The sequence below is a fragment of the Symphalangus syndactylus genome, chromosome 6 (assembly GCF_028878055.3).
Source record: "Symphalangus syndactylus isolate Jambi chromosome 6, NHGRI_mSymSyn1-v2.1_pri, whole genome shotgun sequence".
Lineage (NCBI taxonomy): Eukaryota > Metazoa > Chordata > Mammalia > Primates > Hylobatidae > Symphalangus > Symphalangus syndactylus.
The window spans coordinates 47,389,766-47,402,416 of NC_072428.2; the positions used below are offsets into that span (position 1 = coordinate 47,389,766).

General features: G+C 43.5%; 1 protein-coding gene and 1 long non-coding RNA gene across 2 annotated transcripts; one reads left to right on the top strand and one right to left on the bottom strand.

Annotated features, from left to right (window-relative positions):
- Window positions 1-3,480: 3,480 nt before the first annotated feature.
- Window positions 3,481-8,337, top strand: ASCL3 (achaete-scute family bHLH transcription factor 3). The gene is made up of 2 exons (XM_055282476.1): window positions 3,481-3,511; window positions 7,742-8,337. The coding sequence occupies exon 2, from the start codon at window positions 7,754-7,756 to the stop codon at window positions 8,297-8,299; it is 546 nt and encodes a 181-aa protein (XP_055138451.1). The 5' UTR covers window positions 3,481-3,511; window positions 7,742-7,753; the 3' UTR covers window positions 8,300-8,337.
- Window positions 8,338-8,678: 341 nt separating this feature from the next.
- On the bottom strand, window positions 8,679-12,100 carry LOC134736885 (uncharacterized). Its single transcript, XR_010121321.1, has 3 exons — window positions 11,266-12,100; window positions 10,724-10,944; window positions 8,679-8,995 (listed from the first exon to the last, which is right to left on the bottom strand). It is a non-coding gene; the product is annotated as an uncharacterized lncRNA (long non-coding RNA).
- Window positions 12,101-12,651: the final 551 nt, after the last annotated feature.

The window sequence follows — 12,651 nt, forward strand, 5'->3', positions numbered from 1 at the left end:
GAAGGAAGGAATAGAACTGTCTTTGTTTACTGATGCAATGATTGTCTATGTAGAAAACCCAGAAGAATTGACAACAACAATAATAGAACTAATAAGTGATTATAAAGGCAGGATATAAGGTTACTATACAAAAGTCAATCAAACCAGGTGCAGTGGCATGTATCTGTAGTCCCAGCTACTCAGGAGGCTGAAGCAGGAGGATTACTTGAAGCCAGGAGTTTTGAGGCTGCAGTGAGCTATGATTGCTGCATGAATAGCTACTGCACTCCGGCCTGGGCAACACAGCAAGACCCTGTCTCTAAAAAATGTCAACTGTTTTCCTATATACCAGCCACAAACAGTGGAATTTGAAATTAAAAACGATACCATTCATAGTAGCACCCCCAAAATGAAATACTTAGGTATAAACCTAGTAAAATGTATCTAAGATCTATATGAGGACAATTGCAAAACTGATTAAATAAACCAAAGAACTAAATAAGAGATATTTCATATTCATTAATAGGAAGGCTCAATATTGTTTAGATGGTGGTTCTTTCTAACTTGATCCATAGATTCAATGAAATCCCAATCAATATCCCAGAAAGTTATACTATGGATATTAAACTTATTCTAAAGGTTATAAAAAGGCAAAAGACACAGAATAGCCGACACAATATTAAAGGAGAACAACAAAGTCAGAAAACTAACACTACCTTTGAGACTTACTATAAAACTACAGTAATCATGACAGTATGCTACTGGCAAAAAAGACAGATCAGTGGAACAGGATAGAGAACCCAGAAATAGGCCCATATAAATACAGTCAACTGATCTTTGACAAAGGAGCAAAAGCAATACAATGGAGAAAAGATAGTCTTTTCAACAAATGGCGCTGGAACAACTGGACGTCCACATGCAAAGAAATCTAGTTACATACCTTATACCCTTTACAAAAATTAACTCAAAATAGGTCATAAGCCTACATGTAAAGCGCAAAACTACAAAACTTTCAGAAGATAACATAGGAGAAGATCTAGATGGTGGTGATGACATATCTGATAAAGGACTGCTATCTAAAATATACAAAGAACACTTAAAACTCAACAATAAGGGACAAAAAAATTGATTTAAAAATGGGCAAAAGTCCTGGACACCTGGACAAAGAAGAGATACAGATGGTAAATAAGCATATGAAAAGACGTTCCACATCATATGTCATCAGGGAAATGCAAATTGAAACAACAATGGGATACCAATACACACCTATTAGAATGACCAAAATCTACAACACTGATAACACCAAATGCTCTCAAGGATGTGGAGCAACAGGAACTTTCTTTTATTGCTAGTGGGAATGCAAAATGGTACAGCAGCCTTACAAAACTAAACATACTCTTACCATATGATCCAGCAATTGTGCTCCATAATAATTACCCAATGAGTTGAAATCTTATGTCCACACAAAACCCTGCATGCAGATGTTTATAGCAGCTTTATTCATAAGTGCCAAAATTTGGAGGCAACTAAGGTTTCCTTTAGTAGGTGAACAGATAAACAAATTGTGATACATCCAGGCAATGGAATATTCAGTGCTAAAAAGAAATGAGCTTTCAAGCCATGAGAAGACATGGAAGAACCTTAAATGCACACTACTAAGTGAAAGAAGCCAATCTGAAAATGCTATATGCGGCCTGGTGCAGTGTCTCACACCTGTAATCCCAGCACTTTGGGAGGCCGAGGTGGGCAGATCACGAGATAAGGAGATCGAGACCATCCTGGCTAACACGGTGAAACCCCATCTCTACTAAAAATACAAAACAAAATTAGCCAGGCATGGTGGCGGGAGCCTGTAGTCCCAGCTACTAGGGAGGCTGAGGCAGGAGAATGGCGTGAACCCGGGAGGCAGAGCTTGCAGTGAGCTGAGATTGTGCCACTGCACTCCAGTCTGGGCGACAGAGTGAGACTCCATCTCAAAAAAAAAAGAAAAAAGAAAATGCGATATGCATAATTACAACTATCTGACATTGCGGAAAAGGCAAAACCATGGAGATAGAAATATCAGTGGTTGCAAGGGGCTAGAGAAGGAGGAGGGATGAATAGGCAGAGCACAGGATGTTTAGGCAGTGAAACTATTCTACGATACCACAATGGTGAATACATGTCATTATATACTTGTCAAAACCCACAGAATGTAAATGTATAACACCAAGGGTGAGCCCTAATGTAGACTATGGACTTTGGGTGATAATGTGTCAATGCAGGTTCATCAGTTCTAACATAGTACTATAATGGTGTGGAATGTTCATAGCAGAGGAGGCCATACACACATGGGGGCAGGGAGTATATGAGAATTAGCTCTACTTTGTGTTCAATTTTTCTGTGAACCTACAATTGCTTTAAAAATTAAAGTTGGGGATGGGTGTGGTGGCTCACGCCTATAATCTCAGCATTTTGGGAGGCCAAGGTGGGCGAATCACCTGAGGTCAGGAGTTCAAGACCAGCCTGGCCAACATGGTGAAAACCCATCTCTATTAAAAATACAAAATTAGCTGGGTTTGGTGGTGCATACCTGTAATTCCAGCTACTTGGGTGGCTGAGGCAGGAGAATCACTTGATCCTGGAGGCAGAGGTTGCGGTGAGCCAAGATCATGCCATTGCACTCCAGCCTGGGCAAAAGAGGGAAACTCTGTTTAAAAAAAAAAAAAAAATTAAAGTCGGCATGGCACAGCAGTCTATAATTCTAGCACTTTGGGTGGGATTTCTTGAGACCAAGAGTTCAAGACCAGCCAGGCAACAAGGTAAGACCTCATCTCTATAAGAAATACAAAAATTAGCCAGGTAGGTTGGCTCGCACCTGTAGTCCCAGCTGCTCGGGAGGTGGAGACTGCGATGTGCTGTGGTCATGCCACTGCATTCCAGCCTGGGCTAGAGAGTGAGACCTTGTCTCTAAATAAATAAGAAGGAATGCTTCTAATATTTATATTTTTAAAAAGATAAAAGTATACTTAAGAAGAAAAAATAAAATGGCTATTTAAGAAAAAGGTATTGGCTAGTTCCTATGATACTGGCTTATCAGAATTTAACATCCACATTCGTGTCACTAAAGTCCCCACTGCTAAATCTGACTGGCTTTAAAAAAATAAAAAGTAAAAAAAAGATGTAAGTTCATACTGACCTTCCTAGTTCTGGCCTTAATCTCTATCTAAAAGAATACTGGCCAATATTTGCACATTATGAGTCTATTGCTCCATAAATAATTTTGATATAATATCATATAATCCAGAAGAATGGGGGACATTCTTTAAACAAAAGAATTTGTTACAAGTATCCAGTTTTGTAAGCACACCTTTCTATTTAGTATGGTTATCTGTTGTCATATCTACATCTCGGATAGGAAAAACAGCCAAACCAGAACTGAGCAGTTCTGTTTAACTGTAAGCTACTTTGCATATTGTTATTAAATGATCACCTATAAATCAGGTTAAGTCCAACTCAGCCCAAAATACAGCATCCTGACAACAAAACTCAGGTAAGAGACTATTCTCCAGAGTGGCCCATGGGGAAGAATAAGAACACGATTTTTAAGAAAATCCGTAGGTACAGTTGATAAATACTGAATTTTGTCAGCTATCGGATTATTCCATTATCTTAAACTACCAATTATTACCCATATAATGGAAGATCCAGGTTTTGCTGGCAATTAAATCATCTAGAAGAGCAGAAGGAGTTTTGATTTGGAAGTCGGGACACTAGGTTCTCCCCTGCTCTGCTACTAGCTTTGTAACCTTAGCAACATATTACAACCTATGAGGAAGTTTTAAGTTTCCTTCCAGCTCTAACATTCCATAATTCAATTATATCGGCAGTTGTAGCTTTTTATTTTTTACATGCTATATATCTCTGAAATTTGAAGCTTTTATGCTCAGCAGACATCCAGAATCTCTTACAATTTTATCATTAAGACCTCATCATTTATTTCCCAGAATCGCTCTAAGGCAGAATCTGAGATTTTCCCAACATAGATGTGTTTGTCAGCTGTGTCTGTTTCTGGAACCATGGAGCCCCAGCACTACCAATCTGTGTTGCTTTCTTTTAAAAACTTATACTCAATTCCTACAAACACATCCAGACCCCACTAGGCTTTCCATCTTGATTCTCCTTGTTGCTGCATTTTATTTCATTTTCTTACTCTGTTGCCTTAAATTTTCTTCTTTGAATAAAAGGTGATCATATTTAAATGCTAGTACATTGATTGGTGAACTTATTGGAAATGCTCAACAGAAAAAATTTCTCATCAGTGTGCCTCCAGAGACACCATGCTCTTTTTTCAAGAATTACGAAAAGTATTGCTAAAACCTAGAAAGTCTTAATTACTTGTGGCATATACAAATTACTCAGATTTCATCTGGGTCAAGATTTAGGATATTGTTTAAATGGTCTTTTAGGGTAAAACCATCACCAAAAGAATGATTTTTGTATAGTTAGGTTTGATGACATCTGCTTTACTTTTTGGTAGGCTGTTAATTCCCGCTTGTTAACTAAAGGCAACACTATGTCTCTGCTGTTGTCAGAAATGCAGTAATACGGACTCCACACCCATTTGCCACCATTTTGCAGCTTCTGCCATACCCGTTCTTTCTCTCTTACCCTCTAGAATTCCTGGCTTGGGAATTTCCTAACTTGTTTCTCTCAGTAACTTTTTCTTTTTGACAGAATCCTGGCTAGTTTTTAGTTTTCCAGAGATTTTTGTTTTGTTAGTTATCTTAGGTCATTTGGTCAGTAATTTGGAATCTTTAGTTTCCTGTTCCTCTGTTTCGATTTTTAATTGGACCTATCCCACTTATCTCATCCCCCCACCGCGTCCCTTTTAAGAAGAGCTTTTCCTGGCATTGACTTCTTTTCCAGCCTCTTTCACCATGACTTACTATAACCCTTTAACCCTGGCCACTCCTCCCTCCCGACACCCCTGCCCCTGCTGCCATTGCTGTTTCTCTAGTCCGCTGACCTTCATACTTGAATTCTGGTCTTAGGGGCTGCTCCTCCCACTACACAGTGCAGCCTGCTGAGTTTTTGCTGTATTCAGGTAGAGAAACAAGTGCCAATATTATCTAATCTTGCCCTAAACATTAGGACTGGTGTGTGTGTGTGTGTGTAGTATGCCAAGCACATATAATAACCCCTCACTCCTAAAGATGCTGAAAAATCAACCTGCTGAGAAATTAACACCGTATTTCCTTCTTTGATGGAGGCCCACAATTAGACTTCAAGCTGCTTTTCCTTCTCCACTTTAGGTATGTTCCTCATCTCTCAACACGTGTGTTTAGGATAGATCAGTGTTGTGACTCTACACTGTTAAGGAAAACATAAACCAGGTTTTCTATAAGGTGCAGTTTAGAAAGGAACGCTACATAAGGATTCATTCATCTCTAAAGAAAGGAAAGAGGCAAATGTTGGGTGCATTATAGGCACAGTCACCCCTCTGTACCTGGGGGGGTCGGGTTTAGGACTCCCCTCAAATACCAAAATCCACAGAGGTCCAACTCCCTTATAGAAAATAACGTAGCACTTGCATGGAACCTACACACACCCTCTCAAACACTTTCAGTCATCTCTGGATTACTTATAATACCTAATACAATGCACATTCTATACAAATAGTTGTTACACTGTATTGTTTAGAGGATAATGACAAGAAAAAATGTCAGTACTTATTTAGTACCCATGCTGCCATCCCTTTTTTCCCCCTGAATATTTTCCACCCATAGTTGGTTGAATACACAGATGAGGAGCTCACCAATATGGAGGGTCAACTGTATTTTTTTCACTTTATCCTCACAACCACCCTGCAGAATAGTTAGTAGCTCATTTGGACATGGGGAAAGTGAAAGCTCAGAGAGGTTAAGGCACTTTCCTAAGGACACACAGCTAGGAAGGGGTAAGGCCATATTGAAACCTGAGGGTGTTATGACTGAGAGAAAAAGCTCTTTTCCCCCCGCCTCCAAGTTAACCGGTTACACTGCAGTGCCTCTGTAAAATCTGTTGTTGCTATATGACTACAGTCAAAGGCAAAAAGTAACAGTAGTTTAAAACAGGAGAAGGATACAGACCTATTCACAAAGAAGAAATGCGTTGGTGTGGAACCTCTTGGGTTATACTGCTTCATCCTTGAGTTCAACAAAAACACACACACACAAAAACCAAAAAAACTTAATTATAGGCTGGGTGAAGTGGCTCATGCCTGTCATCCCAGTGCTGTGGGAGGATCTTTTGAAGCTAGGAGGTTTAAAATCAGCCTGGGCATCAAGGCAAGACCCCATCTCTACAAAAAAAAAAGAAAAAGAAAAGGCCAGGCATGGTGGTGCACACCTGCAGTCCTAGCTACTCAGAAGGCTGAGGCAGGAGGATCACTTGAACCCAGCAGTTTGAGGCTGCAGTAAGCCATGATCACATTACTGCACTCCAGCCTGGGTGACAGAACAAGACACTACCTCTAAAAATAAAAATATAAAATAAATAAAAAATTTTAAAAACCTAAACATAGCTACACTTTACTCAATATATTTACAGTTCTACATATGTAAAAACTTGTATATTGACTATGTTTTAAATGTGTAGGGGAAGTTTCTTACCTAAAGGAGTCCCATAGTGAACATTTAAGAGCAAATGATTCCTTTTTTATTTGTATTTTCAGTTTTGCCTCTAGCACATCAGGTATTATTTAAGAAGGCTATGCCTCTGAGGTTGCATGATCATTAACTAATTCATAATTTCCCTTGCATATATTTGAATATTTTGGTGTTTCAGCCTTTCCCACACTATTTTTATTTGCACATGTCTTCATGATCACCATTATATCTTTGTTCCACCTGTACTATTATTTACTCACTCTTTGTCTTTAAATCAAATCACGCTTCTTACTCAAGTAGATTTAGTTTTAAGACAAACCTTATGGCCGGGCGCAGTGGCTCACACCTGTAATCCCAGCACTTTGGGAGGCCAAGGTGGGTGGATCATGAGGTCAGGAGTTTGAGACCAGCCTGGACAACATAATGAAACCCCATCTCTACTAAAAATACAAAAAATTAGCTGGGCGTGGTGGCGGGCACCTGTAATCCCAGCTACTTGGGAGGCTGAGGCAGGAGAATCACTTGAACCTGGGGGGCAGAGATTACAGTGAGCCAAGATCGTGCGGCTGCACTCCAGCCCAGGCAACAATGCGAGACTCTGTCTCAAAAAAAAAAAAAAGGAACTTTATGTCGCTACCATAAATGTGAAATTACTAGAACTCACAATAAACAGAAGTTAGTAAAGACACTGAATTCTAACTAGATGCTATTGCTTGTTGAAGGCTTTGATCTTAGGAGGATTAGAAAGCATTCTAGGCCAGGTGCGGTGGCTCCCTGTGTATAATCCCAGCACTTGGGGAGGCTGAGGCAGGTGGGTTGCTTGAGCTCAGGAGTTTGAGACCAGCCTGGGCAACATGGCAAGACCCTGTCTCTACAAAAACATACAAAACTTAGCCAGGCGTGGTGATGCCCACCTGTAATCCCAGCTACTCGGGAGGCTGAGGCAGGAGAATTGCTTGAACCCAGGAGGCGGAAGTTGCAGTGAGCCAAGATCGCGCCACTGCACTCCAGCCTGGGCGACAGAGCAAGACTCCATCTCTAAAAAGAAAATAAAATAAAATATTGATCTCCAAGAAAGTAGATCATATCTGCTCTCTATCTGACCACATTGATAAACTTGGTTATGTTTGCAGGTTAAAGAGGAAATGATGGACAACAGAGGCAACTCTAGTCTACCTGACAAACTTCCTATCTTCCCCGATTCTGCCCACTTACCACTGACCAGGTCTTTCTATCTAGAGCCCATGGTCACTTTCCACATGCACCCGGAGGCCCCGGTGCCATCCCCTTACTCTGAGGAGCTGCCCCTGCTGCCTTTTCCCAGTGACTCCCTTATCCTGGGAAATTACAGTGAACCCTGCCCCTTCTCTTTCCCGATGCCTTATCCAAATTACAAAAGGTGCGAGTACTCCTACGGGCCGGCCTTCATCCGGAAAAGGAATGAGCGAGAAAGGCAGCGAGTGAAATGTGTCAATGAAGGCTACACCCAGCTCCGCCATCATCTGCCAGAGGAGTATTTGGAGAAGCGACTCAGCAAAGTGGAAACCCTCAGAGCTGCGATCAAGTACATTAACTACCTGCAGTCTCTTCTGTATCCTGATAAAGCTGAGACCAAGAATAACCCTGGAAAAGTTTCTTCCATGATAGCAACCACCAGCCACCATACTGATCCTATGTTCACAATTGTTTGAGTCGCTGTTTCCAAATAGATATGAATAGTATCACAAAATGGGGTCTCTTACAGCATCATTCAATAGCTTTTCCTAAATGTAATTTCCATGTGGGCAGGAAATAGCTCAAATGCTAACCTATGCTGGGTATTACTTGCCTGGGTTTCAATTGTACTAAACATGATCTCATGTAGGTTGAGGATCTGCTCTGCTTCTTTCATGAACTCTAGGGGAGCAGGGGGCCCCAGAGTCTCCGCATGTCTCACCCTGCCCTTCTCACATGCTTGGCCAGAGGCTGAGCTGTGAGAAGCTCTCACGGAAGCTTGTGAAGCGTGACTACTAACTACTTGATGCCCGTCGTCACTTCGCTGAAGCGTCGTGCTGAACAATCACAATGAACTTCTCTTCATTTGTCAACGTTTGGAGATTTTTATTTATTAAGGATTGATAAGAAGTCACTACCGTGGGAAAGTGTCTTGGGGCTAAAGCAAAAGTAGTTTACAAAACCTTGTTGTTATTTGAAATTATTTCAGATGCATCATTTTCCTGCATGCAGACTTCTTCAGGCAGCTTAGTATAGGGTCTAAGAAGGCAGAGCTGTGGCCGGGCGTGGTGGCTCATACCTGTAATCCCAGTACTTTGGGAGGCCTAGGCGGGCGGATCACAAGGTCAGGAGATTGAGGCCATCCTGGCTAATGCGGTCAAACCCCGTCTGTACTAAAAATACAAAAAATTAGTTGGGCATGGTGGCGGGCACCTGCAGTCCCAGCTACTCAGGAGGCTGAGGCAGGAGAATGTCGTGAACCCAGGAGGCGGACCTTGCAGTGAGCCGAGATCGCGCCACTGCACTCCAGCCTGGGTGACAGAGCGAGACTCCATCTCAAAAAAAAAAAAAGGTCGGGCGCGGTGGCTCATGCCTGTAATCTCAGCACTTTGGGAGGCTGAGACAGGTGGATCACAAGGTCAGGAGATTGAGGCCATCCTGGCTAACATGGTGAAACCCCTTCTCTACTGAAAACACAAAAAATTAGTCAGCCTGGTGGCAGGTGCCTATAGTCTCAGCTACTTGGGAGGCTGAGGCAGGAGAATGGCGTGAACCCGGGAGGCAGAGCTTGCAGTGAGCTGAGATTGCGCCACTGCACTCTAGCCTGGGCGACAGAGCAAGACCAGACCTGTATCTGCAGTATAACTCTGCTACCTCTTCTCTGTGTCTCGGTTCTTCTCCACAAAATGAGAATAACAACAACAGCAATTCCCATGTGTTTATGATGATGATTAACAGAGCTTGACATGTAATAAGTATTCATCATGATTAAAAACTTTTTTTTGAGATGGAGTCTCGCTCTGTTGCCCAGGCTGGAGTGTAGTGATGCAATCTCGGCTCACTGCAACCTCCGCCTCCTGGGTTCAAGCAATTCTCTGCCTCAGCCTCTCGAGTAGCTGGGATTACAGGCACCCACCACCACACCCAGCTAATTTTTTTTTGTATTTTTAGTAGAGACGGGGTTTCACTATGTTGGCCAGGCTGTTCTTGAACTCCTGACCTCATGATCCACCCGCCTTGGCCTCCCAAAGTGGTGGGATTACAGGCATGAGACGCCACTCCCAGCCAAAAACATTTTTTTTTTTTTTTTTTTTTTTTGAGACGGAGTCTCGCTCTGTCACCCAGGCTGGAGTGCAGTGGCTCGATCTCGGCTCACTGCAAGCTCTGCCTCCCGGGTTCACGCCATTCTCCTGCCTCAGCCTCTCCGAGTAGCTGGGACTACAGGCGCCCGCCACCACGCCCGGCTAATTTTTTTTTTTTTTGTATTTTTAGTAGAGACGGGGTTTCACCGTGGTCTCGATCTCCTGACCTCGTGATCCGCCTGCCTCGGCCTCCCAAAGTGCTGGGATTACAAGCGTGAGCCACCGCGCCCGGCCAAAAACATTTTTTTTAGGGATGGGGTCTTGCTATGTTGCCCAGGCTGGTCTCGAACTCCTAGACTCAACCAATCCTCCCACCCCTGCCTTCTAAAGTGTTGGGATTACAGGTGTGAGCCACTGTGCCTGGCCATCATTACTGATTATTATTATCATTATCTTGTTTTGTCCATAGCATCACCATTCTCTAGGTTCTCTAAGCTAGAAAACTTGGAGCTGCCAGGCCTTTCCTTCATACCTGGGAAGGACAGTCCCTGCCCCGTATCTTGGGGTCTGCCTTCAAAATGTGTCTATTTCTGCTTCCATGGCCAGCTTCAGCTCTTCCTTCTCCTTTAACTCTCAGGCCCCATCTGTCCCAAGGCCCAGTCAATGACCTATCACATACTGTCTATCACACTTCTCTCCACTGCTATGCCTCTATGAAGTCTTCTCCAACTTCCTATCCCAGCCGTTACTTGTTCCTTTATTTTGTATAAATATTTCTCTTGTGGTTGCTATCCTGCTATCTTTAGACACTTTACAAACCTATCTCTGTCTTCTTCAGTAGACTGCAAGCTCCTTGAAGATAATTCATCCAGGCTTATTCATCTTCTATTCCTAGTACCCAGCAAAGAGCCTCAAATCAGGAAGGTGTCGGTGAATACCTGTTGTCACTGTTTTCTTATTGCAATCCCGTCATCTGTGTCTGGGTTATTGGTAGCAGTCTCCTGTCTGGCCTCTTGGGCTGTGTTCTTAACAGGCTCCACCTCGCCGGGCGCGGTGGCTCAAGCCTGTAATCCCAGCACTTTGGGAGGCCGAGGCGGGCGGATCACGAGGTCAGGAGATCGAGACCATCCTGGCTAACACGGTGAAACCCCGTCTCTACTAAAAAAAATACAAAAAATTAGCCGGGCGTGTTGGCGGGCGCCTGTAGTCCCAGCTACTCGGGAGGCTGAGGCAGGAGAATGGCGTGAACCCGGGAGGCGGAGCTTGCAGTGAGCCGAGATCGCGCCACTGCACTCCAGCCTGGGGGACAAAGAAAGACTCGGTCTCAAAAAAAAAAAAAAAAACAAAAAAACAGGCTCCACCTCACACTCTCTGAAAGTATTTCATGTCACTTCATCGCTTAAGCTGCCTGATGACTTCCTTCTGAATGCCACCTTGTTTAAATTTATCAGCTTAGTTTTCAAAGCTCCCTACTGCAAAACAAAGCAGAAACATAAGAAGCCGTGTTTTCTCATTTCTCCTTGCCAGCAACATTTCACAAAGCCCCTGACTCTTGCCGCGGGCAGCTCTTTCGCTCTTCGGAAAGAAGCTTTGAAGACACGACAGGACAGAGTACACGCCCCTCTCCCTCCTGCACCCCGTTGTCTCCTGCCTGAGTCGCTACATTCCTTAAAAGATAAATGACCCGAGTTTTGGCCTTTTCCTATATGTAAGATAACATCTGATGGGGTTAGCGATGATGCCTCTGTAATCTGTAACCAGAATTACTCTCACACCCAAACCCCAATGTGAGTCTGCTTTAATGTGACTCCTAAGCAAGTTCAGTGTGATTTTGCATATGCTGAACCCATTTCCCCCAAACAGAAAATCACAGTCTTGCAAATGTATCCTTCTCTCTTCTCTCTTACTTCCTACCTAAACTGGAATATTCTCCTTTTCCCCTCCTCCACTGGAATCCCACTGTCTCATTCAAGAATCCTTCTTTCACTGCCAGAGACTTCATGGGTACTTTTTAATTTATTTTTTATTTTTTGAGACGGAGTCTCTCTCTGTCACCCAGGCTGGAGTGCAGTGGCGTGATCTTGGCTCACTGCAACCTCTGACTCCCTGGTTCAAGTGATTCTCCTGCCTCAGCCTCCCGAGTAGCTGGGATTACAGGCGTGTGCGACCACACCCAGCTAATTTTTTGTATTTTTAGTAGAGACGGGGTTTCACTGTGCTAGCCAGGAGGGTCTCGATCTCCTGACCTCGTGATCTACCTGCCTTGGCCTCCCAAAGTGCTGGGATTACAGGCATGAGCCACCGCTCCCGGCCATGGGTCTCTCTTAGACTCTCTGTATGCCAAATAACTCGGCCTTGGTATATGGTCCTGGGCAGCAGTCATTCTCCTGACTATGAAGTGATGCTCCGGGAGGGCAGTCATCAGTTAAGAGGCTTTTGGTTGCAAGTAAGAAACAGCCCAATCCAGAGTGGCATAATCAATAAGGGGAATTATTGGCTCACACAGCTGAGGCCTAGAGTAGCAGCACTGCCTACAGGCAGGACTCAGTACTGTCACCGAGAACCTATTTTCAGCTGGGCGTGGGGGTGCTTGTCTGTAGTCTGAGCTCCTCGGAAGACTGAGGCAAAAGGATCCCTTGAGCCCAGGAGTTTGAGGCCAGCCTGGGCAACCCTGTCTCAAAACAAACAAACCAACCCTCTATTTCCTGAGGTCTATCCTCTCTCTGAGAATAGCTTCAGTGTTCCCA

Bases quoted from the DNA above. Each gene is read 5' to 3' on its own strand.
- ASCL3 (XM_055282476.1), top strand. From the start codon at position 7,754: ATGATGGACAACAGAGGCAACTCTAGTCTACCTGACAAACTTCCTATC.